Source organism: Cinclus cinclus, chromosome 17 (genome assembly GCF_963662255.1).
Source record: "Cinclus cinclus chromosome 17, bCinCin1.1, whole genome shotgun sequence".
NCBI lineage: Eukaryota > Metazoa > Chordata > Aves > Passeriformes > Cinclidae > Cinclus > Cinclus cinclus.
This window is the reverse complement of record NC_085062.1, coordinates 905,232-930,348: the sequence shown is the minus strand read 5'-3', so window position 1 is coordinate 930,348 and position 25,117 is coordinate 905,232. Positions and strand designations below refer to the sequence as shown.

Here is a 25,117-nt window from a genome sequence, read left to right as displayed (position 1 = left end):
TGTAAACAGCCCAGTTATGCCTTTATCCCCTCCAGACTCTTTGGAAACTCATGACTCCTCAGCTCTGGGAGCTGCTTCCTTCACACTGTTGGTTTTTGTCAGCTTTAAATTAATGTTCCTGGGTGGATATTCTCTGCACGTGCCTCGAACGACATGCTCTTTTCATGGATCTATTTATTCTGAAACCAATCTTTTGCTTTTAACCAAAGCTTGCAATATTGAACAGTAGAGCTGTGTGAGCTTTGTAATATCCAAACTGCACTGGAGTTTGTTATATTTATTGATTTCCTGGGAAAGCACAAAGACTGAGACCGTATTATTTTTCTAAGTTGTTTTTTTTTTCATGTTACCGTGTATCAAAAAACCACACACATCTCTCACTTCCATCTCTGAGCACAGAGAAAACTTGAATTTTAAGAGCTGTCCAGGATCTCTGCTCTCCCAGCTGCTTTTGGGTGGCTTCTTGGGGCTCCATTGAGTGATTATCCACCAGCTGATTCTTGTTAGAATACAACATTTTGCCCCACTACCCAAAATTAAAGGCAGAAGGTGAGTGAAAAACGAACAAATGAACAAACCAAACGAAAAAAGTCTTTTGTGTCTCATTACGCATTTTCGTGTAATCTCTCCATGTAGTTTTTAAGTTCTTTGCACTCCCCCAGGTCCATATCCTGGCAGACCCATTTAATGTCATCCTCGTTACTCATCAAGATGGAGTTGACAGCTGGACACCCATCGTCAGAGGAGATGGTGGTGAAGGTGGTGAACTTAACCCGTTTCCTCTTAGAGGTAGGAGAAGTGGTTGGTTCACTCTTCTGTTCTTTCCCTTCACTGAACGTGCACTCGGGAGACCTGAAGGATTGTCCATTGATGTTTTTGGTGGCAGTCGTGTTGAGGAGGTATTTGCTCTCCTCATAGTCCACTCCCCTGTCAATGGCTGTGATTTGTTCTTCTTGCTGGGACGAGAAGTTGATGTGGTTCTCCAGGAGCTCCGTCCTGTTGCTCAGCCCAACCCAGTCGTGAGAGTGGCTCATGCCCTCCTGCTCTTCGAAGGGAACCTGCTTGTTTCTGTACTTGAGCGCAAAAGTGACGCAGTTGATCAGGAACACCAGGATGGCCAGGCAGAAGACTCCCAGGAGAGCGTACATCCCGATCTCCAGGTCACTGAGGCCCCTGGGGGACTGCACCAGGTCGCTGTCCTCCGAGTCCCCGCCGTCCCTCGGCAGATCCACCTGTGCAGGGAAGCTGGTGAAGTCCACGGGCAGGTTCTGGCTGTCATCGTCCAGCAGGCTCTCCCTGTCCTCCTTCCTGCTCAGAACAGACCTGTGGGTGGTGGTGCCCCTGCCCTGCTCCTGGCCCATGGAGGAGCTGTAGTACTGCCCATCCCCTCCCCCTCTCTCCTGCCAGGTGTTTTTTTGGCGCCGGTCACTGCCGTGGTTTTCCAGGTGGCCACCAGCACCCCTGTGCTTGCTCTCACTGATGTTGGGGTTGGCATCACTCTGCCCAAACTTGACTTTAATGCTGCCACTCCCAACAGCCAGGATGCTCTTCCTTTTGGATTTCTGGCACGATTCACTGATCACCATCTCCACCTTCACCAGGGTCCCCTGGCCCTCGGTCTCAGCAGCAATCACGGGCCACTTGAATTTGGGGTCATGGTGGATGGAGACCACCTTCTCATCCAGAGAGGTGGCTGACAGGGAGAAGTCTTTGGAGTCATAAATATCCAGGGGCATGACAGATCCATCACTGAACTGGATCCAGCAGCTGATGGCTGCTTCCTGCAATACATAAAATAAATATACACACATTCAGAGTGATCGTCGAGGGAAATGTGCTCTGTTCTGGTCCACTCCCTCCTCCTCACAAGATCCACATACCATTAGTGATCAGAACAGAAATACATAGGGAGAGCAGTGAAATTAGTGTCTTGCCAAGATGTGAAGAGAAATAATCTAAAACACTTGTTGATGGTAAGATTTGTTTCCACAAAGGTGCTTAAAGGGGCTGTATCCCCTGGGCTCTGCAGAATCCACTTCAGCACCATAATAAATTGCATGTCAGGAAGCATTACCAGTGACTGAGATCATTTACTGTTCTATATTTAAATAAAAAAAACCCCAACATTATTTCTAAACTGCTTAAAATACAAAGTCTCCTGCTATTACACAAAGCACATGTTAAAAGACAGCTAATACAGCAAACAGGTCCACACATGACTCCATACCTTCACTCCTTGATTTCTGTCTCTCAAATTAAATTAGCAGATTGTATAAGCAGAGGAAACCAATCAGTTGCTTCTTTAGGAAGTGGCCAGGGCAATTTTTACACTTGTTAGCAAATAAAAACAAGACAATAACAAAGTTTAATCCAGTGTCACAGCAATGCAGATTGTGCACTCCAGTGTGTGTGGAGGCTTTCACTGAATGCAAACCAATCTGACCTGGGTGCTAATTCTGTAACAGAACGTGCCTAATGCTGCAGCTTTCCTGGGTTCCTTGACTTTTGGCTTCTAAATTGAAACATTTTTAAGTATTTTTAAATTTCATGAAACATGTGCTCACCCATTTCTGAAAATCAGTCTCTAAGGACTCTCAAATGGCTGTTGAAAATTGCTGTGCCACCTGAAAAAAATCCTTGCATTCCTACATCGATCATTTACAGACAAAATTCAGGCTGCTCTCCTGGAATCTCATTCCTGCTCCTGATGGTCTGACTTGCCCTGGCTGGGATATCTGCACTGGAGAATCCCCACCAGCCAGACCTGGCTCCATCAGTGGATTCTCCTTTGTCTGGTCAGAGCTGGGATCACCCTGCTCTGACAGTCAGCCAGACAGACAGACAGACACCCAACCAACAAACTCACTTGCGAAAACCATGAATATAAAAGTCCTGTTTCTTTAAATAAGCAATTTTTCATACAGACTGTATTCACATTCTAACTCCACATACGTACAGAGAATAAACACATGGCACAAAGTCATTCACCTGTTCAGAGCATGGAGAATAAGCTCACAGTCTTTTGGGATTGTGCAGAATCTACTGGCCTGATTCTGAAATCCTCGGAGCCACAAAGCTCCCCTGCTTCAATGGGAGATTTGCTTCTGTCTCTATTTCAGGACAGAGCCCTAAGACTTTGCTGACACTGTCATAAATCCCAGCTTTGTGTTTATTAATCTTGGGATGTTTCTTGAAGACTATATAGAATTTATGTCATCAGCTCTCATCCTCCCACTGTGTTGTGTAAACCTGCATAATCATTTAATAATTGTGCACTGCTCTGCTTATAGGGACTGTGCTCTGCAGGTCATGTCGTGAGCAATGGAGGGATTCAGCTGCCTTTCAAACCAGAGTCAGACTGGGGGGCACAATTTCCTCTCTGGTTTAGTGTGGGTCCAGTGCTGTCCTGCATCCAGAGAAGGACCTGTCCAGACTCCATTTCTGGGAATGGAAGTGCCAGGGCTGGCAGCACAGTGGGACTGAGTGGCATCCCCCCCGCTCCTGGGCTGGTCTCAGGGCACTTTGCTAAACTCCCCATGTCATGGATTAGCTCACTGGCCTTCCCTCAACCTGCCTGGCATCGATTTCTTGACTCCTGGAACACTATGGGAGCCTGATTTTTATCACCCTATAAAGACAGCAGCTCTGCATTGTTTCTCATCCTGCATCCCAAGGATAAGACCCCATGATGAATTAAAGCACCTCAGCAGTTGGCCAGACTTCAAGTGTGCATGCCATGATCATTTACCTTTAAAGCTCAGAACATGCCTAAGTGTTAAGAGCCCAGTGCATCCTTGATGAAAGTCCCAGACTGATGGATTTGGTTGGAAAAAAAGTTTAAATTTCAAATGTGTACAGAAGCACAAGGACAAATACCAGGCAGGGACTGATGAGGACATGGCGAAGTCCAAAAGCCCTTGGTAACTGTTGGTTCCCTAATAAAGGAACTAAGGGTAATAGGGGGGAAAAAATGGTTTATGAAATCATGAATCAGGAAATGAGTCAGTGATGCTGATTCATATTCCAGTAATGAATCAGAATGAAAGGGATGTTCCCTGACTTCTTAAAGTGCCCACAGGAAGTGACTAAAGGAAGGAGAGTTTGGCAGAACACGAGGCACTTTCTCATGAAAAGGTGGAATTAAAGGGTCGGTTTGGATACCTGTGGTGGGAGGCTGAACATGGCAGGATGTGCTGGGATCTAGAGGATGCTGGATGGACAGAAAAAACACGTGTGTGTGTGTGTGTGTGTGTGTGTGTGTGTGTGTGTGCAAGGGCACTGCTGGTGCCCAATTCTGACACATCCCTGCCTGTTCACGATGGGATCAACCACCACAGGAAGGATGTTTGGGGCCTGGGGCTGTTAAAACACAGTGCCCTTTTTGGGAGATCTATGTTTGTCTCTTTAGGACCCTTGGTGGACTTCGGGAAAGTCCCATAAATGAAATGTTTCATTAGCACATCAGAAGTAAAAAGCTGCTCAATTCCATTAGCTGGAAACACCAGAGGCAGTGGCTCAGAGCAGCTCCTTCCAGCTGGGCACCAGTACCTGCTTTGGGGTCTGGAGCAGCTCCTGTGCCACTGCAGTAGCAAAGATGGCCCTGTTGCTCCCCGGGCTGAGCTGCAGGGACAGGGACAGTCCTGTCACCAGCTGCACTCCCAGGTCTGTTATTGTCACCTTCTCATCCAGGACTGTCACTGTCTTCTCAGCCAAGATGGCATCTGAAAGGGGGGACAGTATCTGGAAAGAAAAAGTGAAGTTAGCAACAGCCATTTTGTACAGCACCATGTAAAATAACCACACAGAATTAATGAGACACAGATAAGGCATGTTTATGGAAATAGGAAGAATTTCTCACAGCAGACACCTTTAAAACATGATTAAATAGGGCTGCTCACATTTGGTACCTCTTCTGCAACAACAGGGACCTTATAACCCCTTTTACCTTTTACCTGTGTGACTGTAATCAGCCGTGCCATTCTCCTCTGCAATGTGCCAACCACATCTGCCTCAGATGTGGTAACTGGCTGTAAATGTAATCTTCATGTGAAATATAAGTATTGGATTAATCTTCACGTTTTGAGGTAGCATGAATATAATGCATTCTGTAGATTTATATAAAATCCACTGAATAAATGGTATTTATTTCTATCCTGTGGAAAGGAAAGGTATTGCTACAATAACCTCTCATGGTACTGAATGCAAAATTGACAGAGAGAATTTGTTTTGGTTAAGAAAATACACACAGAGGTCAGAGCAGTGATACATGACATCCAAGATGCTCATTAGCAAGCCAGTTGAATTTAATGATCCATATAGGGTACAGAGCATTTTGGAAGCAGCTTATAAGAGGTATTCTTTAAATATAACTTGCTCTCAGCTTTTTACCCTTGGATTTTTCTTTCCACAATTTTATGTGCGTTGGCTGGAGCATTTTAAATTCCAGAGCTTTAGAAAGGCATTCAGAAAATCTTTGCAGATTTTGCAGAAAGTCAAAGATCTCAAATCCCATTTCTCCAGCCTTGACAGCCTCGTTCCCCACAGGTGTGCTGCTTGTTTTCTGCTTTGACAGTCTGGGATGATAAGCATGTTTAGAGAGAGATTTGATCCCTGTCCTAGTGTTTGTTAACATGCCTTCTGCTTCGGTATCACTGAAATCATCTGTCTCCCCATCTCCTTTTCCTTTTCTTTTAATTAATATTTGGATTAATATTCCAGTCTCACTTCCTTAACCAGCACTGGTGAATTTTCACTTTACCCTTTGCTCTGTCAGTGCAGGCTGGGAGAAGACTGAGCTGTTCCAGCAGCTGCAAGCTCTGGGAAAACCCAAATCCTGGCTCAATGTTCAAAAACAGCCTTAGACAAAAATCATCAAAGCCTCCCAATATACAGGATGGATTAGACTAATAAAAACTGTGATCTACTACACTTTGGGGCACCAGATAAGGAGGAGAAACCATCTCTTCCATGTCTTCTAGTCCTTGCTTCAATTCTGTCCCATTCCAAAGCTGATGGCTGCAGTTTTTGCTGTTGATGCTGGATCACCCATTCCCGGGGAGGTGATTCAAGGGAGGAACAGGAATGTTATAAGTGTATATTTTTTATAATATATTATATAATATATATATTTTATTATTGTCTTTTCACAAGTATTAAGATGAATGCTATATGTATAATGTTAAAATAGCTTTGCTGTATGTACATGGTTTTTATTTTCTGCTATTAGCAAAAGTTAGTAGTTGATAGTTTGAACTGTCTGCTGGGCTGGGATAACTCCCAGTGAACAGATGATGAGGACCCTGCTGCTGCCATGCCAATTATCAACACTCATTGTGGAAAGAAGGAGCCAAAGCCTAAATTTAAGTTGATAAAGAAGATGTATTAAAACCACAACTGAGACACAGGCACCCAAGGAGTGGCCACGCTAAACGGTTCTTGGGAAATGTAAACTAGTTTGTGGAAAAAGTGCACCCGGCCATATTAACCCTTTGCTTTATTTCTGCCTCCTATTATCCTTTTTTATTAAACCTTTTAAATTTTACCAGCAGAGCGAAGTTTGTTTTTCGCAGGAACGCGCCCGTGGTTTCCCTACCTGAATCGTGGTCATCCCCAGCTCCAGCCCAACCAGGACCTGCCCATCCTGCAGCCTGGCGATCCTGGGCTCCTCCACCTGCATGAAGCCCCTGACCAGGTCCGTGATGTCCAGCTGCCAGTCCGAGCCCAGCAGGTAACTCAGGGGGGCCCCGGGCTCAGGGGGCTCGGCCACGAACTGCGTGAGCACCCTGACCATGGCGTGCTGGTACTGCAGGGTGCAGCCCCTGCCCCTGCGCTCGTCCTCCTCATCGTCATCGCTGTCCCTGGCCGGCCTGGGGGCGACAACAGGGAAACTTCAGCTGTGCTGCCAGCTCCAGCAGGACAGCTCCTGCTGCCTCGCTCTGCCTGGCTCTGGGGCCAAGCTGCTTCCTTCAGGTTCTCCCACTCTGAGCTGCATCCCGTGTTCATAACCCCAGAAATCACCAACCGCCCTCCCAGCTTTGCTACCGCGCTGTCCTCCCCCAGAGTCTTCCATTGTTTTCCACGTCAAGTCCTTGCTTTCAGGACCTTTACGCTTCTTTTCTTTCTGGATCTTCCCATAAACATCTTTGTGTTGCCATGGAAATCTCCTCTGCTCCTACACACATATCCCTCTCTGTACAGTACAATTTGAAATCCCATCACCACCAAAATGTCTTTGCTCTGATGCTAAGAGAAACCTGTAATAAATGTCTTCATTTGCAGGTAGGAACACCAAGTACCTCCTTTTTCAATTTGTTCCTCTTGTTCTTAACAACACTGACAACAGCTGCAGACAGTTCTGACCTGTTTCATCCATCCTCTGTCCCGTGGGCACTGACAGTGTCTGACAGCTCTGTGCCCTGACTCTGGGACACGGAGCAGTGCCTCTGGACCCTTCACAAGGATGTGAAGCAGGGATGTGCTAATTGTGACCACTGACAATGGATCCATGAGCTGCCAGGACCTGTGGACAGGCTGGAGACTGACCAGCCCTGCCAAGGCTGGCTCTTGCTGAGGTCTCCTTGCTGCCTCGTGGCTCATCCTGCCTAACTTGACCAATTGGCTCTTCCCATCTCAGTCATTAATGCTACAAAAGGAAATTGATTTCCAATCCAGGTTCATGCAACCTGCAGCTTCCATTTCCCTTACAAGTCCAGTGCAGGAGCCTATTGAATAAATGTCTGGTGACCTTCAGATTTACAGCAGAATTGCATTAAGGCCAAATGAGCATGTTCAGATCCACTGGCCCTGACAGGTCCCTGGCAAGTGCACAGCCCAGAATGAACATCCTCTAATGAAACCTACCTCTTATTAGAGATGATGGGGACTCTCCACCCCTTGATCTGATTTAGTTCTGTGTCAGAGACCTCTATCTGCAGCGGGAGACGAGGAATCCAGACTGTCATTTCTAAAGGGGCACTCAGATGCTGGTAAGTAAAATTAACTATGACATTCACTTTGCCTTTCATTTCCTTCCCATTGACAAAGACATAGTCACATCTGTCAGAAACCTGAAAATAAAAAGGAGAAGGGGAAAGAAAAATATTAATGAGTCTCTTCACTAATTATGAAGTTCATCACATGCTGGGTAAGTGGAAGGAAGAGAAAGGATCCAGGTTTAAACTAGCTCCAGGTTCAGAGGATGACTAGCAATAACAAGGAAGGTGCCTGGTGTGCCCTTAATAGCCTGTGTATTTCAGTATCCTTTTAACAGGCTGTTTTCCCCTGCTATAAACAGTTCTAGTATAATCTAAGATAAGGGAACAGCCTTGTTTTGGTCCTTAACTCCCACTCCCAACAGTAGGATAGACCTAGGATAACGGCAGGGAGAGAAGGTTCCTCTCCTCTCCTCTCCTCTCCTCTCCTCTCCTCTCCTCTCCTCTCCTCTCCTCTCCTCTCCTCTCCTCTCCTCTCCTCTCCTCTCCTCTCCTCTCCTCTCCTCTCCTCTCCTCTCCTCTCCTCTCCTCTCCTCTCCTCTCCTCTCCTCTCCTCTCCTCTCCTCTCCTCTCCTCTCCTCTCCTCTCCTCTCCTCTCCTCTCCTCTCCTCTCCTCTCCTCTCCTCTCCTCTCCTCTCCTCTCCTCTCCTCTCCTCTCCTCTCCTCTCCTCTCCTCTCCTCTCCTCTCCTCTCCTCTCCTCTCCTCTCCTCTCCTCTCCTGTCCCACAGCTCGGGCACTCCCCAGCTCTCCCCTGTGTGCAGCCCAAGGAACTCCCTGAGCTGGGAGGAACAGGTGAGTGCCTGCAGCAAGGACTGAGATGGGACACATCTCCCTCATCAGCCCCACAATGGGACAGAGCTCTTCAAGAGTCTTGTCACAGGACAGGAACGGGGTGCTCACAACCAGAACTCATCCCAGGGAGAGCTCAGTGATGGCCAGGGCTGTCCCCTGGGGCCAAACAGCTCCAGCCCTGCTGCCAGCCCCTCAGAGACCTCACACAGCACTGGAACACGAGCTCAAGCCAGTGCTGATGTCACTTTATTTATCACCTGCAGCTCTGGACATCAATATTGCAGAGAGTTAGTAAATCTCACTCAAGCAATTTAGCAGTTACTGCAAGGACCTAGGTGAGCTGACAGGACCTGTTCATTACAGTTAGTTAAAATATATGAGTAAATGTTCACGTCAAATAATTTATTAACTACCACTTTACCGTGCTGATGATCTGAAGGAATGATCTATTAGAACCCTGAACTCTTTTCACAATCCATTACCAGCCAGACTTTCTATTCCATTCCATCAATGTATTTAATATTTCTCACTCTGGAATGTACAGTCTCATCCTTGTCTGAATTTAATGCCATTTTCTACTTTTCTGTTTAAATGCTGAATGAATTTAAATAATATTTAAATATCACCAGCTTTTGTAGGATAATTGGCATTCCTAATATTACTATTTTTTGAACAACAACAACAACAACATCTCCCTCACAGACAGATCCATAGCAAATGCATTTCCATCCTGGCTTGTCTGAGCCTAGGTGACACACCAAAGAAAGGTTATCATGGCTCTTGCAATGCCTCCCTTCCAAGCCATGTCTGTTTTAAGGTCAAACTCCTGAGCTGCTGTTGGTTTCAGCAGGAAATAAGGAGTTTGTTTACAGGCAGAATTATGTTTTTGGGATTGCCTCATGTAAGCCTGTTTTACAGCAGCTCCTGTCAGGATCCAGTCTCAATGTGCTGCACAGCAAGAAAATCCAGCTGCTGTCAAAAACCCCTGAAAATGTGAGGGGAAGAGCTCAGAGCAGGCAGCTGAGCACAGACACGTCAGGGCACTGATGTTCCATCCACTCCCTCCCAGTGCTGATCCCAGTGGAGCTGAGCTGAGGGAGATGAGCTGGGCAAAGCTGTGGGAGCAGCAGGAATGGGAATGGCTCTGGGGGAAGCACAGGTACATCCCTGGGAGCAGCAGGAATGGGAATGGCTCTGGGGGAAGCACAGGAACATCCCTGGGAGCAGCAGGAATGGGAATGGCTCTGGGGGAAGCACAGGAACATCCCTGGGAGCAGCAGGAATGGGAATGGCTCTGGGGGAAGCACAGGAACATCCCTGGGAGCAGCAGGAATGGGAATGGCTCTGGGGGAAGCACAGGAACATCCCTGGGAGCAGCAGGAATGGGAATGGCTCTGGAGGAAGCACAGGTACATCCCTGGGAGCAGCAGGAATGGGAATGGCTCTGGGGGAAGCACAGGTACATCCCTGGGAGCAGCAGGAATGGGGAATGCTCCCACCTTGCTTCTGTAAGTGGGAATTGTCTGCTGCTGGCTGGCACTGTGCTTATCCCTGCTGTGTTTCTGTACTGTAAGTGCTGTTCTCACACCAGACAGGTCCCCCATGTGCTAATGAGCTCTGCTTGCTGCTTTCTGCCTCCCCTCCTTCCCCTGAGACACTGGGGAGAGGGAAAGTGGGCAGAGCCTCAAAGGGCTGACTTACACCAGGGAGGAAACAGCTACAGCAGAAGACAGGGTGGCCCCAAGGTCACCTGGAGCCCAGGAGCTGCTGGCCCTGGGGCCCTGCACTCATGTCTGAGCTCTGAAGGCTGGACCAGGGAATGCTCTGAACACCAGGATTTCCCTGGGTGACACACAGGTAACAGCTTTGTGTGGCTTTGCTGGAACTCAACTCTCCCAGGCCACAGAGATAACTCTGAATTCTGCTGGTCAGAGATGGGCATCAGACTCTCAGATTTTAAATTCATTAATGCTCAAGCAATAACAAGAGAAAGAAAACTTGGCAGCCTAAGAGACCTTGATTCCAACTTTATCAGGGCTTACTGCACAGAGAGAGTTAAAAAAAGAATCCATCCCTAAAAGACTACTGTATGAATGATTAAATAAATACCACGACCTTGTGCCTTCAAGATTATGATTTATGGAGCAAACTGATAGTCAGGAAAGAAATGCCTCTGCTTGGGATACCCGGCTGTGCCTGCTTCCCTGGCTGTAAGTGGAGTCGGCAGCAGCTATGAGCTCACTGAGTTCCCAGCCAGCCCTTCAGTGTTTGAATGAATAAGCATCACTGTTCTGCTGCAGTTTGCATGCAGTCCTAACAGAGCAACATCAAAACATGGGCAAAGTACAGTACATTTTCATAAATCAGAGCAGCACATTCAGGAACGGGTCATCAATGGACAGGCAGATCAGCCATGCCCCTGTTCCTGCAGCCACATCTGAGCCATTCATCTTCCAGCACAAGAGAAGGGGGAAAAGATGGAGGGGGAGCAGAAAAACCAAGCTGCTCTGTCTCTCCTGAGACTGTGCTTTGGAAGCTGTTCATTGGGAAAGAGGGAGTGTTTGTGCACAGTTTGCTGTGCCTCAGCCCAGCATCTGCAGGACACAGGAGGAAAGGCTGTCCCATCACTGGGATGTGCTTCCAGAGCCCCAAACCAGGGCAGCACAGGCACCAGGAGAGCCTTGCACATGTCCTGGGTGCCAGCAGTGCCCCAGGAGCCCTGCCCTGACCCAGCACAGCTCCTGCCAGCACACCAGTGATGGGACTGCAGCACCTGGGCACACAACAGCCACTCCACAGAGCCACTGAGCACCTTCTGAATGCAACAGGAGCTACAAAGGGACTGGGGGAAGGTGGGCGATTTGTGGGGGAAAACCAATCTGTGTTCTTCACAAAATCCAGGGACTCCTCTCATCCCTCATTTCCTCCTCCTCCTGCCTTTGAGTTTTGGTATCTCGGGGATGGCAACTCCAGTTTCCAGTGAAGGTGACAAGGGCTCAAGAGAGAAAGAGTAGATTTTATTTTACTGCTAATGTAGTGCTGGAATACATCTCTGTGTTGCGGCCACTGTAATTCAAGGACATTAGAATGCCATTAAACCCTTCTGGTGCTGTGCTCCCTCGCTGAAGCTTTTCTAGGCTTTGTATCACTGGAGCTTTTCACACAACTGCACTGAGCTGACTTCCATTAATTAAGGGAGACTGTACTTCGTGTTCACAAGATGCTCCAGAAATTCTCTCAGTACAGGGGGCTTTTATCTCTTGAGGGACTGAGCTCTGAATGGCTTTTTTGGGCATGAACTTGGTACGTTATAAAAGTGCTTTGGGTTTCTTTTGGCTCCTGCAGGTTCCATCAGTGAACAGCGAAGACAGCTCGCTCTGAGTGTCACACACACATCTGATCCTGAGTGCTGGCACCAGGGCAGGGGTCTGTCCCACACTGCAGCACTGCACAGGGGCAGCAGTTTCATTCCCAAGAGCACCATGTCCACAGCAAACACGCAGCTGCACGGCCAGTTCAGCCAGCAGCACTACCAAATGTGCACAGTGGGATGTTTCAGATGTGCTCTGAACTCAAACCCCCAGTGCTACTGCCAGCAAAGGGGACACTGAAGTCACTGCTGCTCCTGCTGCAAACATGGAACTGTGAACATGCAGTGCCTGGCCCCGGGCACCCCTCTGTACTTTGGGCACCCCCAGACTGAGCCCACAGCTCAGCTGGCAGCTCTCAGCTCTGGGGGATGCTGCAGAGACACTCCAGCACTGACAAACACAGCGAGGGCCACTGCTGCTCCAGGGCACCTCTGTTTCACCATGTACTTGAGAAGCCTGATGGTGCTGTTTGAAAAGGGCTCATCTCTGTCCTCTAACACTCCTCACCTTCTGTACGCTCCCGGGCTGAGATCACAAACCAGAGAAATGAGCTTCCACTAATTTCTCTTCTTTTATTCCACGCTATCTGTGGAAGAAAGCACTAAACTCCTGGAAGCCTTGTAGCAGGACTTCAGCCAGCCTGAGGAAAACGTGGAAGAAGCAACAATGCCCCTCACAAATCCCTGACAGTCCCTGACCTCCTGCACCCCATTCTCCAGTGAACATTCCCATCCCTTTCCTATGAGGATTTTACTGCTTTTCCTAAAAGGATTTTACTGCTTTTCCCACTCCCCCTGTGTGCAGGTTGTCTGTGGGAGATCTGAATTTGTGGCTGATATTTCTTTGGTCCCATAAACTCTGTGTCAGCTTCCAAAGACCTAATGGGAGGGAGGGAAAGGGGAACGTGCATCCTAACTCCCAGAAGAGGCACCCACAATCTCACTGTCAGCTCTCACAAATAATGTAACAGTCTTTCCTCACCTCATTATCATTATCAAATTCCCACGGGGTAACACTAAAGCCTGCACAGAAACTCTTTTTCTGCTACAGTAATTCTGTTGGAAATCTTACCAAGTCACACCTAGTAAGTCTTTGAAAATAAGATGTTTCTTGAGTGGTTTAGGTCTATACATCTCAAGTGTGGCCAGTTGGGAAGGTAAGCCTCTGGTATTTCCACATAAAAATCTGTATTTTGGGATCACTGAGTGACTCTGTCCCCATCCATGCTCCTGGAAATGTTCCTTTCCCCTACAAGTGCTCTCTGTATATAATATCCACTTCAAACACAGCCCTGCCACCGTGGCAACCTCATGGGATCTCTCCTGATTTAGCACTGCACACATTTTCCGTGGTCTACCAGCAGAAATGGGGATATTTAGTAACCTAAGTTATGATAATGAGCCCTGCCTAAATCACTGCTGTCAGAAGAAGAATGGGGGAGTCTCTGCTAACCATTAAAAATGAATGAGGAGGGAAATAAATAAGCAAAAGCAGCTCATTTGAGCTATAAAAGACTTGAGAACACAAGCTGTGTACCAAGGTACAAAAGGATGAGGCCATTATTAGCTCTGTAAGTCACTTACAAATGACTCTGGGATAACTGAGCCCAGCCCAAAATGAGCACAGGGCTGAGCCCACAGCCCCTCTCCAGGAGGGAGCTGGATAATCCCAGCACCTCCTGGGCTGCACAGAAAAGGCTTTTATCTTCTTCCCCAGAAAGAAACAGGAAATGCAAAGGGACAAGTGCAGGGATGCTGCTCCTGCCCTCGGAGTCTGTGCAGCTCCTGCAGGGTGAACGTGCCAAGCTCCACAGCTGCTGACAGAAGGATGCCCTGAGCCCTGAATCCAGGCAGGTTTTACACCCAGCACCACCTGCACCAAAGCCTTCCCCATTCGGTGGGATTTGCACTGAATAAGGTCTTCTTAATTTAAAGTATTTTGAATTTTAACTGGGAGGGTTGAAGTATCTGCCAAAACCTGAAAATACCCTTTCCAAGGTGATAGACGAGACAGAACAAGGGGGAATGGTTTTAAATGGAAAGAGGACGTGACATTAGATATTTGGAAAAAATTCCTCGCTGGGAGGGTGGGCAGGCCCTGGGCTGGAATTGCCAGAGCAGCTGGGGCTGCCCCTGGATCCCTGGCAGTGCCCAAGGCCAGGTTGGACACTGGGGTTGGAACAACCTGGGACAGTGGGAGGTGTCCCTGCCACGGCACGGTGGGACCTCAGGGATGTCCCTCCCGACCCAACCCATCCCATGGTCCTACCCTCCCCTCCAGCCTCTCTCTGCTCCCTGCAGAAGGATCTCCATTTTCAGAGGAGGTGTCAAGCGACACACCCCAACTCTGCAGATCCACTAAAACCAGAGCGCGCTCTGAATTTGGGAAGTCCACACCTTCAAACACCAACACCGTTCTGCAGAGGTTTTCCTACTGCCAAAAACTACCAAGAACTGCCTCATCCACAGCTGCACCTGCCTGTTCTGCCCAGGGACAAACATCTCCCTTGGCTTCTAAGGGGCTTGTTTGCTGCCAGGCTTTCCACGGTGACACGACGCAAGCCCACCTGGCACTGCTATTAATAGATGTTAGCAGAGACCTGTGCACATGAAAAATGGTTTTTACTGCACTAATCCAGCTGAAGCATCTCATAGAGCATATTGATTTAGAGAACTCTGATACCAATTAATTTCTAAGAAGTATTTTGGTCTGTTCTGCAGCTTTGTGGCAAACATCAATATCCTCAGCTGAATACACCCAAGCGAGGCACGCAATGGGACATTTTAAAAGGACTTAAATGCTGGGCAAACATCCAATTGTAGCTGCAAGTTTAATGGTTCCTTTGTGATCTGACACAACGTCCGCTGTGTGCTGGTGTTACCAACTGAAAAATCCCTTCATTAAGAGTCTTTCCTCAGGAACCACCTTCTGCTTTTTAAAATCAAGACCTGGTGGATAAAACTTCAGTGGGTTTTCCCTTTCCATGTTTCTTTTGCCCCCGTTTCCACTACTAAGCACAGTCAGTTGTTCTCTGTGCAGTGCATTTACACAGATTTTTTTATACATTTTCTGGGGCTGTAGGGACAGAAGAGCAGCTTCTGCCCAGCCTTTGGTGAGCACATTTTGAAGTCTCTGTACACTCTGTCCTCACCTGTGATTTATTTCTGTCCATGGGTTGCTTGTCCCCACTGACCACTGAGCTCAGACCAGCCAGGGGCCACCAGAAGTGTCCCTGGTGCTGGGTGTCCCCTCTCCCATGGCACTGCCACTCGAGCTGCTGGAGGATGGATGCTGCATCTCAGCAGGGCTTTCAAGACACCTACATTTGCTTTCATTTTTGGGTCATGAAATTCAGTTTAATATCAAATTCAAATGATTAGAATTATGTAAAAATACCACAACATCAAGGAAAAAGTTATTTTAAAATGAAAAAATCAAAACATTTCATTTTAGAAATGTCAAAACAAGTTGTTTCCTTGACACAACAAGAACCTGGTAGCATCCTTTTTTCCTTTGTTTTTTTCTTCTGTCAGAGATGAAATTCCAAGGAAATTAGCATTCCTTCAAGAAGCTGCTTTACAGGACTACACATTCTGACTGAACAAAGCCTGCCAAATTTTCCCCAATAAGCCTTAATCAACCGGGGCCACAAATCAAAACAAAATCATCACGGTGAAACTCTGCTCAGTTAAAATCCAGCCCCTTGGAATCCATGGTACCTTTGGCACGATGAACAGAGCCATTCCCATGGGCAGGAAGGGACAGAACAACCTTTGCACAAGCCTGGGACTCACTCCCAGCTCCCTCACACCCTTACCCCGTGGCTCTGGGATTTATTGAGATCAATACCCTGAAGGATACTGAAGTGTTAAACTCCCTCTGAACTCCAGGGGAGTTTAGTGGTTAAACCTCTCTAAGGATCCAGTCTTTAATCTCCCTTTGATGTATTTGTAAAACAAGGATCCTATCCCCTTGCTTTACAGGGATTTTGCAAAGCCTGATCTGTAAGGAACAAGGAAGAGCTCGGGTGCTGGAGTTACCCAACTGCATCTTGGTGCTGAAATTAAAATTTTCTGTGCAGTTCTTGTGGCCAGCCCTTCACCTGCTCACCTGCACAGCCGCTCCTGAGGGCAGGGGGTGCAGACCTGTCCAGGGCATCCCCAGAGAATGCACGGGGCCCCGTTCACTCCTGCTGTTCCCCACTCCTCCTGCTGCCACAGCCATCCCTCGTGTGCTGCTGGCTGGGCTGCAGCTCCTGTTTGCAGCTGGAGAAGGAGCAGGGAGTCCCTGCCCGCCTGCTGCAGGGGATGCTCCGTGAGCACAGCTCCTGTCTGCTCCTGGGAACCAGGGACAGGGATGGCAGCAGAGCCCCAGCCAGCCTGGCACTGCCACAAAGCTGCTGCACTCAGCCCAGCTCCTGCTTCAGATTTCAGGAGCCACAATTGTTTGTAATCAACGTGACAACACTTTCTCACTCCTGTTAATTGAGTTACGTCTTCGTCTTTCTCTCTCAGCCACCAGAGCTCTGTATCACTGCAGCCATCCAAGGAAAACAGCAGAATGATGAACACAGCCAGCACCCCAAGCTTCCCATCCCTGAACTGAGAATGGTATTTCATCCCTCCTTCCAGGAAAGCTTAGAGGAGTGATGACAGCAGAACAACTTTGCTCCACACTGCGAAAGGGAGGCTGCTGCCTCGTGTCTGGGTAATAAATCCCTGATGTCCGAGGGAAGCAGAGCTGCTGAGCAGGGTGACAAATCCAAGGGGCTAAACGCGAAAACCAGGCTGCAAAGGGGACAGTCAGACTTGCAGATTGCTCAGATCCAGCCAGTGAAGCAGCAGTGAGGAAGGGAGGTAATCAATTCAGAGCCTGGAATAGCCAGCTCCAGGGGCTCTCATCCCCTGCCCTCGGAGCAGCCGGCAGCAAAATGCCTGCAGTGCCAGTCTGAGCACAGTAGAGCTCCCTGGAATTCCTGTGCTCTCCCAGGGCAGCTGGAGGACCTCAGGAATTGCTGCTTCTCCCCAAAAGCAGAGCAGTCCCAGTGCTGCCTGGCTCTTCCAGCAGGCTGGGGCTGGAGCGCTCCCCCAGCCCACGGGCACAGGGAATTCAGGCAATTCAGGGAATTCACAGTGGCCAAATCACACACCTGAGGCTTCACAGGACACTTGTGACCCAGCCAAGGAACAAAACCCCAAATCCCAGGGCTCTCCTCCCGACAGAGTCCCGTTACTGCAAACCAGAGCAGACCCTGCTGCAACAGAATCCCAGGATCAGGGAATATCCAAACTGCAAGGAGCCCCAGGGATCATGGAGCACAGCTCCTGGCTCTGCACAGGGCAGCCCCAAAATCCCAGAGCAGAGTTCTCCTGGCCCCACGACCTGTGGGATGGCCACACTTCTGCTGCTGCCACTGTCCCAGTTTCAGCAGCTTCAGCGGGACTTTTTTCTCTTTTTCTCTTTGGCAGTGTGGCCACAGGCAGGTGTGAGGCTGGGGCTCTCTGGATCTCTGCCACATTTGCACAGCACAGCGTTTCCACTGCCTCGCTGTGGCTTCTCTCTTGGCACTGCCACCACACATAATACAATTATGTTAACAATCCCCTCTTTGTAAACAACTCCTGCTTTGCTTTTCCTTGCCCTGAGCCTCACTTCCAGCCATCCCTCATCGCTCCTCAGCAGTTCTGACACGCTGTGCAAGTGCAGAGCTCTGCCTCAACAAAAATTCAGATGCCTCTTACACAGATGCTGCTTTCAAGGGGGTGGTGGGATGGAGTGAGGCCACCACAACATGCTCAGCACATCCCCATGGACTGCAGCTCCTCCACACACCCTGGGTTCACTCCCAGGGAAATTTATTTTTTCTCTGTTAGGAAAAAAAACAAAAAAACTCCTCCTTTAAAGGGTTGTCATAACTTCATGGAAAATTGCTTCAAACCAAATAAAATATAAAAACTCTTTTGCATCAACTGATGAAAGAAGAAATTACCACCCTTGTAGTTTCATGCAGGACTGCTATGAAACTTCGGTCCAACAAACCAACAGCTGTTGGTTTTCTTTGTAAAAAAAAAATAGAGAAGCTGGTTAAAATGCTTTTTCTTTAAGGCTGTAAGAGAAATGTAAATTCTTCCAGACCATTCTGGACTTTTAAATTAGTTAGAAAAAAGCACTGGGCTGATATATTCTCTGCCTCCTTGGATTCACTCATCTTTCATTTCCATCATTGCATTGCAGACTAGAAGCTTTGCTATTTTTTTGACAACATTCTCATTTTTCCAGCTTCCAAGAAATCTCTAGACAGGGATTGTCAGTTCTAATTATGTAGCTCGTGCTGCAGCAACAGGTGGTTACCAAGGGCTCAGGAACAACATTTCACCTTTTGTGAAGGGATGACAAAGCCTAGCCTTGGTCCTGACAGGAGGGGTGAAGGCAGGCACGTGGGACAGGAGGAGCTGCTGATGGTAGCCCCGGTGCCAAGCCCTCCCAAACACACCTGTAAAGGACACCTGGGCTGGCTGTGGGCACGGGGATGCTCAGGATGGGAGATCTGGGGAGATTTACAGCACACGGAGCCAGCTGAGCACTGAAAGCTCTGAGTGAGGAGGTGTGGAGCTGTGCCCACAGAACACAGCTCCACATCTCCCTCCAGACACCACGGCTGGGCAGATTCACCAGCCTGGGCACCTCTGTGCCACAGGCAACGGGCAGGGCACAGCTCCAGCCCTGCACCCCCAAACTGGACTGGGTGCCCAAGGATCCGGTCCTTAGGAGAGCCAGACTCCATCCATCAGGGGTGAAGGCCTTTTGGTGAGCTTTGATCCTACCCCAAACAGCCCCACGACTTCCCTCGAACAGGAACAGTCCTGGGTTTTGAACTTCTGCCCAAACAATAATGGGTTATACCGAAATTTAATGAGGGACACCACTGGGGACTGATGTGACCCAAGCCAAGCATGAGACCAGACCTCCACAGACTTAAAGGAGTTGAGAGCAGTGCAGGAGAAGTGATTGAAAAAACCCCAGAGTGAGAAGAGAATGCCAGGATGAAGGGAGAGGAGTTTGAACTCCTCAGAACACTCAGACTTCAGCGTCCCACAAGCCCAGATGTGCAGGCACCAACTGGAGCTGAGCCATTTCCCAGCTGGTACTGAACAGAACAATGACCAAAGGCTTCTGAAATCACTTGAGTAACTCACACATCACCCAAGCAAGGGCACTGTGCTTCAGTCCCTTCAACACAGCCAAAAAGATGAAATATGCCCAGCGATGGCAGACTTCAGAGCTACAAGGACAAAGAGATTTCCATCTTGGTAACACGAGGACTTCAGAGAGTTTGAAGGATCCAGTCCTCTTTCTGCCACAGAGTTTGCCCAGGTAAAGTCTAGCTCTACTCCTCTGGCAAGTGTTCAGATATCCAACATCACCACTTAGGAAGAAAAGGTAAGATCTGTTGCAATATACATATGCTCATGCATGCATGGCAGGTTCTGCAAAATTGGCAAACACTTTGAAGTGATGGGGGGAAAATAATGCGACAGCAAAGCATGAAAACTTCTGCAGGAATCCTGTGCCTTTTAAAGGCAAGAATCACTGCAGAGCAGCATGTGCAAGCAGGACTGTGCTCCAGGAGCAGAGCAGCAGCCACAATACACAAGTGCCAGATGAAAGCTGCCATCAGCCAACACGGACAGGCTGGAGAGCCCCAGAATGCTTTCCAAAGCTCACCTGCTGTGCAGGTTTGCTCTGGAATGGAGAGAGAGAACCCTTCCCTGCCGAGCTGTGGGTGAGCTGGGCAGGGAGGGGGTTTCTGTCCTCTCCTGACCCACCACCACAACCTCCCCTCCCTCAGCTGTGGGGGGGTTCCCAGGAGAGCTGTGAGCACAGAGCTGTGACTCAGGTCCCAGTGGTCCTGGCTGGGAGTGCCAGCACACCTGTGAGCCATCCCTGAGCCTCACAAAGCCTGCTGTGCAACCATCATCATCATCATCATCCTCATCCTCATCATCACCACCACCATCCCAGCACTCCTCCCACCCTCTGCAGAGCCCTCTGCTCACCTTCCCTTTCACATCCCCCAAACAAGCCCCTCGTGAGGGGCTGAGCTGAACCCAGGCTCCTCCAGCATCTCTCCAGGGACAGGAATCATCCAAACCCATTCGCTCCCCGCCGTGAACAGAGGTCATTATTTTGACAAATTAGTTAAATCTCTCTCAGTCAGCAACGAGGACCCTGAATTATTCAACATGCATCTGTCTTTTTCCCTTACAAAAATGGCCTGTGAAGCAATAAGTGTATTTCACTTGAACCGCTTCTGAAAGATGTAAGACAGCTTGGGTTCACTCCAATGCCCCTTGAAGTCAATGCGAGCTTTTCATTTAATTTTCATTTAATTAATTTCATTAAATTTGCAGATGATGCCAAGCTGGGAGGGGTTAGAAGTTCTCTGGAGAACAAGATTAGAATTCAAAATGATCTTCATAGTGTAGAAAGCTATCTGAAATAAATAGATGAGACTGAAGAAAGGTAAGGGCAAAGGATAAAGCTGGATAGAAACAATTAAGTGCAGGATGGGGAAGATTGGCCTGGTGACATCAGTGGAGAAAAGGATTTGATCCAGAGAGGATCTGACTAGAAACTCTCCAACTCCAGGGACCACTGAGGACTGGAAGATGACAATTAACAACTGCAGTAACATTTCAGATCTGCTTAGACAAATGACTCTCAAGAATGTTTTCCATAGCTGGAAATGTTGTTCCTTTCATCTCTGTTGGAAAATTCCAGTGATTTTTACACCTTATAGTGAGGTATGGGATGCACAGCTTCCCCTGTTTGTAGTCCATGCATGCCATCAAGAAATGCAGGTTTTTCTGGGTAAAAAAGATACAAGTATTTCATCTTTGTCCCTCAGATTCAATATTGATCACAAAAGCAAAAGCAGCTCCTGTGGTTCTGGGAAATACGTTTTGCACAGCAACAGAGGCAGAACAGAGCCCTGTGAAATCCTCAATCCTCCCCTCAGCTCCTCTGAGAGGACAAAGCAGACTGTGCTCAGCCCCCTTCCTGAGCACCTAAAGTAAAGTAATTCCAGTTGCAATTAGATAAGTTAATAATTCCTGTATGCAATTAGATAAGTTTGCAGTGCACAACGTAAATACTGCTTCCAACTTCCTTCTTTCCTTACTAGATGTGAGAAAATGCTGAAGATATTGTTCTCACCTGTATTTATAGCATTAGTTGTGAAGCATTCTGATGTGCAAGACAAGCCATGGCCTGAAAATTGATCACATTTCATTAAATCAAGAAGATTCAAGGAAAAAAAACCACATTGAAGAGATGGAAGAAGAGGCATCCTGTCTTCCTCAGACAGCTAAACAAAAACCTGGTTTAGGACCAGGGAAATCACTAGGGATCAATACTGTTCCATTTCTGTGTGTCTTTCATTGCACAGTCAAGTAAAATTATAACAACAACGGTGCTGCTGATGAACATTTTATATTTGAACTATTCCCATTATCTAACAGCATTTCAGCATTTTGCAAAAAAACCTCCTGCCAACACTTTGTAAAGCACATCATAGTGAGGGCTCAGTGCTTATGACATAAATGTGTGTCTCTGTGTGCATTTTTTCATATCAATACCTATTCCTATACTACAGATATCATTATCCTCATTGTGGGAGTGAAGGAATTAACTGTTTACAAAGCCTTCCCATGGCCACAAAGTGCTGGGGAATGTTATCTGCAAATGCTATGTGGGATGAGAAATGAAGTCTCATTACTGTGACGTTGGAGAATAATCAGCCAAACCATGAAAACAGCTACATTTAGCATAAACAGGAAAGGCAGGCCAGAAACATTTCCTCTCACATAGTCGAGAAAAAATTATTAAACAAGGCCACACTCGTGGAATGGGTAGAAGTCCAGGTGAGGACTGAAGAGATGCAGTTTCTATTTCATCTCTGCCATTTGACCTCATAAAAGGTGTTTTTTTTGTGCTCTGTTTATTCATGAATGTTTTATTCATGGCTGTCTGTGTCACAGACGGGCTCTGATGGGCACTGCAGTTCCTGGGCACTGAGCTCAGTGCTGCTGGGAGGTGCTGCAGGGGCTTTCCCAATAAAAATGTGCTCCAAGAGACAGTGCCAGGTCTGGGCTGTGCAGAACAGCCCAGGCACAGCACTGGGGCTCTGGGGGCTTGGGTCTGACAGCCCCAGAGCACACAGAGCTCTCAGAACATACCCAAGGTCAATGTGGAGCAGAAAAACATCATTTTTTTCTCCCCATAACCAAGTAAGAAAGCCCAGGTGTGCCCCAGCTCCCAGAGCAGCCAAGGGGTGGCACAGCAGGGCAGCCAGGGCAAAGCAGAGGATCCTGCTGCCAGCCTGAGCCCAGATCCTCCAAGGTCCTTCCTTTTCCTCTCACAGAAATGACAGGAGGAACACATTCAATAAAGTATTTCAGGGGCTGGTTTCAGCGAGGATAGGGAATTGAAGGTGGAGGATAATTTGAAAGCATTTTGTAAGATTTTAGCTGCTTGTTCCCTATTGACTCTGATGGGAGTCGAGCTGCTTTGATCTTCCAAATGCTTTCACACTCCTTCCATCTTGACAAGCACTCATAGCACGGATCTATTTACTGGGAAATTGAGGTGAGTACTGAAGCTTGATATCTGAACGATCTCCAAACAACCCAGAGAAAAGAACACCAGATTATACAAGAGGCTCCATGTGAACACAAAGTACCCTGTTGTATGGACACATCCTGCATGTCTGTGCTTGGGAATTGATGTTAATAACAAAATCTTATGGCTGATCAAGAAGCCCCAGTGAATTTGGATTTCATGTGAGGCTGGATTTCATGTGAGGCTGGATTTCATGTGAAGTTGGATTTCACGTGAATTTGGACTTCATGTGAGGCTGGATTTCATGTGAAGTTGGATTTCATGTGAAGTTGATTTCATGTGAGGCTGGATTTCATGTGAGGCTGGATTTCATGTGAGGTTGGATTTCATGTGAAGTTGGATTTCATGTGAGGTTGGATTTCACGTGAAGTTGATTTCATGTGAGGCTGGATTTCATGTGAAGTTGGATTTCATGTGAAGTTGGATTTCATGTGAAGCTGGATTTCATGTGAGGCTGGATTTCATGTGAAGTTGGATTTCATGTGAAGTTGGATTTCATGTGAAGCTGGATTTCATGTGACAAATCTTGGTGTGGAGTTATTCATCCTTTCAGGACTGCTGGGAACGAAGCTGCAATTCCAATTTGCTGGTTTCCAAACTAAAAGGAGTTGTTCTATCATCCTCAGATATCGAGAGGAGGTTTTGGCACAATTTCATCTGGATCTCTGAGCCCTCCTCCCTCAGACGTGCAGACAGGGGAGATTTCCATTCCCCTGCAGTCAGAGAGGGATGGGTGTGAGTCCTGAGAGGCTCTCACAAGCTGGAACAAGTCTTTGCACATGGCAGACACTCAGATGGAGACACCACTCACATGGAATCTGAGGCTGTCCCACCTCCTGTTAGGGACAAAAAAACCATCCAGAGAATGGCCTGGACAACTCATTTCCCCAGGAGGGCTTTGTTCCAAATCCCCACTGCTGGCTGCCATGGCGTGGCACTGATCAGCAACTCCTTATTCCCGCAGCTCCCTGTAAAATTTGGGACTAAGTTGATGAGAAAAGGTAATTTTCTTAATACAGCAACTGTGTCCTGCAGAAGCAAGCTCCCCTGCAATACATTACTCCTCACACAATTTTAGAGTTCATCTACCTTAAGCAAATCTGGCTGTTTCAGCTAAAACTTGTGCAGCCTTAGGGATTCTTTATCAGATGAGCAGATGATCTTTTTAACACCTCCAGTTTCTGAGTTTCATATCATTCACTAAATCAATCTCTCTTTCATGATTTGTATTTATACCAATGCCCAATTCTATTACAACTCTCTCTTATGCTTTCTCAATTTCCTCTATTATTCTTTTTTAGGTCTACAATATAATTTCAGTGGCTTACTCAGAGGCTGTCACTTCCTATTTACGAGCTGAAACTTGCATGTGCATTATTACTTTATTTTTATGAAAATTCGTGATAACTAATGCAGTGATTCAATTTATGTTTGGTTTCCTATCTGGCCTCTAACCTTCATTCCTCCAAACAAACTTTTACATCTCCATTTAAATACTGGGATCATTAAGTTCTTTTCATCTCCCTGTCTCAATGGCTTCAGAAGCTGGAATGGATTTAGGCAGGAGTTTAATTAGGAACTGCTCTTTTCTGTGTTTCAGGCTACATTTCACGTGAAAGGGTAAAACATGCCCCTAACAAATGAAAGATTTGATGTAAGCCCCCAAGAGCCCTGGGCCAGGTAAGTTTTAGTGGAGCAGACAATTAGACAGTGGAGATCCTGGTGCTGGGTCCATTCCATGGGGAGCTGGCATTCATTTTATATAAAAAATATAAAATCACCCTCAGCAGCGTGCCTCTTTTTGCCACGATACTCGTGCAGACACAATCAGGTTGTTCTCAGCAAGGCTGTTCCTTATTTGCTCTCTTCAGGGAACAGGGGATATCTCAGAGCTCCATCCCAGAGACACTCTGGTCAGTCCTGCCCTGCTCTGAAGGCACAGGAACCACACCAGGCTGTTCCAAGAACTGCACTGGGACCGCAGGGGCAGCTCCAGGCTGAAGGGCCAGGCTGGGCTCAAGAAAACACCAAACTACAGAAAAGCCTGGCTGAGTGCTGGCCTCATCCTGGTTCTGTGATTAAACTCATGAAATCTCAGGGCAGCCCCGCGGTGCCCATGGGATCTGCCAGCACAGACTGGCCAGACTGGGACTGGCTCCAGAACACTCCAGGTTCCACCAGCACTGGTCCAGTTCTCCCCTCACTGTTCCCAGTGCTGTTCAGGGAAGGAAGTGCTCCCTCACATAATGACATTCTGGGACCATCCCATTTGTTCCTCTTCC

At 47.6% G+C, this 25,117-nt stretch overlaps 1 protein-coding gene across 2 annotated transcripts in view; it reads right to left on the bottom strand.

Annotated features, from left to right (window-relative positions):
- Positions 1–605: 605 nt before the first annotated feature.
- LOC134050882 (transmembrane protein 132D-like) overlaps positions 606–25,117 on the bottom strand; it is a 190,390-nt gene continuing 165,878 nt past the window's right edge. For both annotated transcript variants that reach the window (XM_062504289.1, XM_062504291.1), the window contains exons 6-9: positions 7,861–8,066; positions 6,593–6,866; positions 4,549–4,740; positions 606–1,781 (exon numbers count right to left, since the gene is read on the bottom strand). In XM_062504289.1, the coding sequence (XP_062360273.1) occupies positions 606–1,781; positions 4,549–4,740; positions 6,593–6,866; positions 7,861–8,066 (1,848 nt within the window). The remainder of the gene's footprint in view (positions 1,782–4,548; positions 4,741–6,592; positions 6,867–7,860; positions 8,067–25,117) is intronic.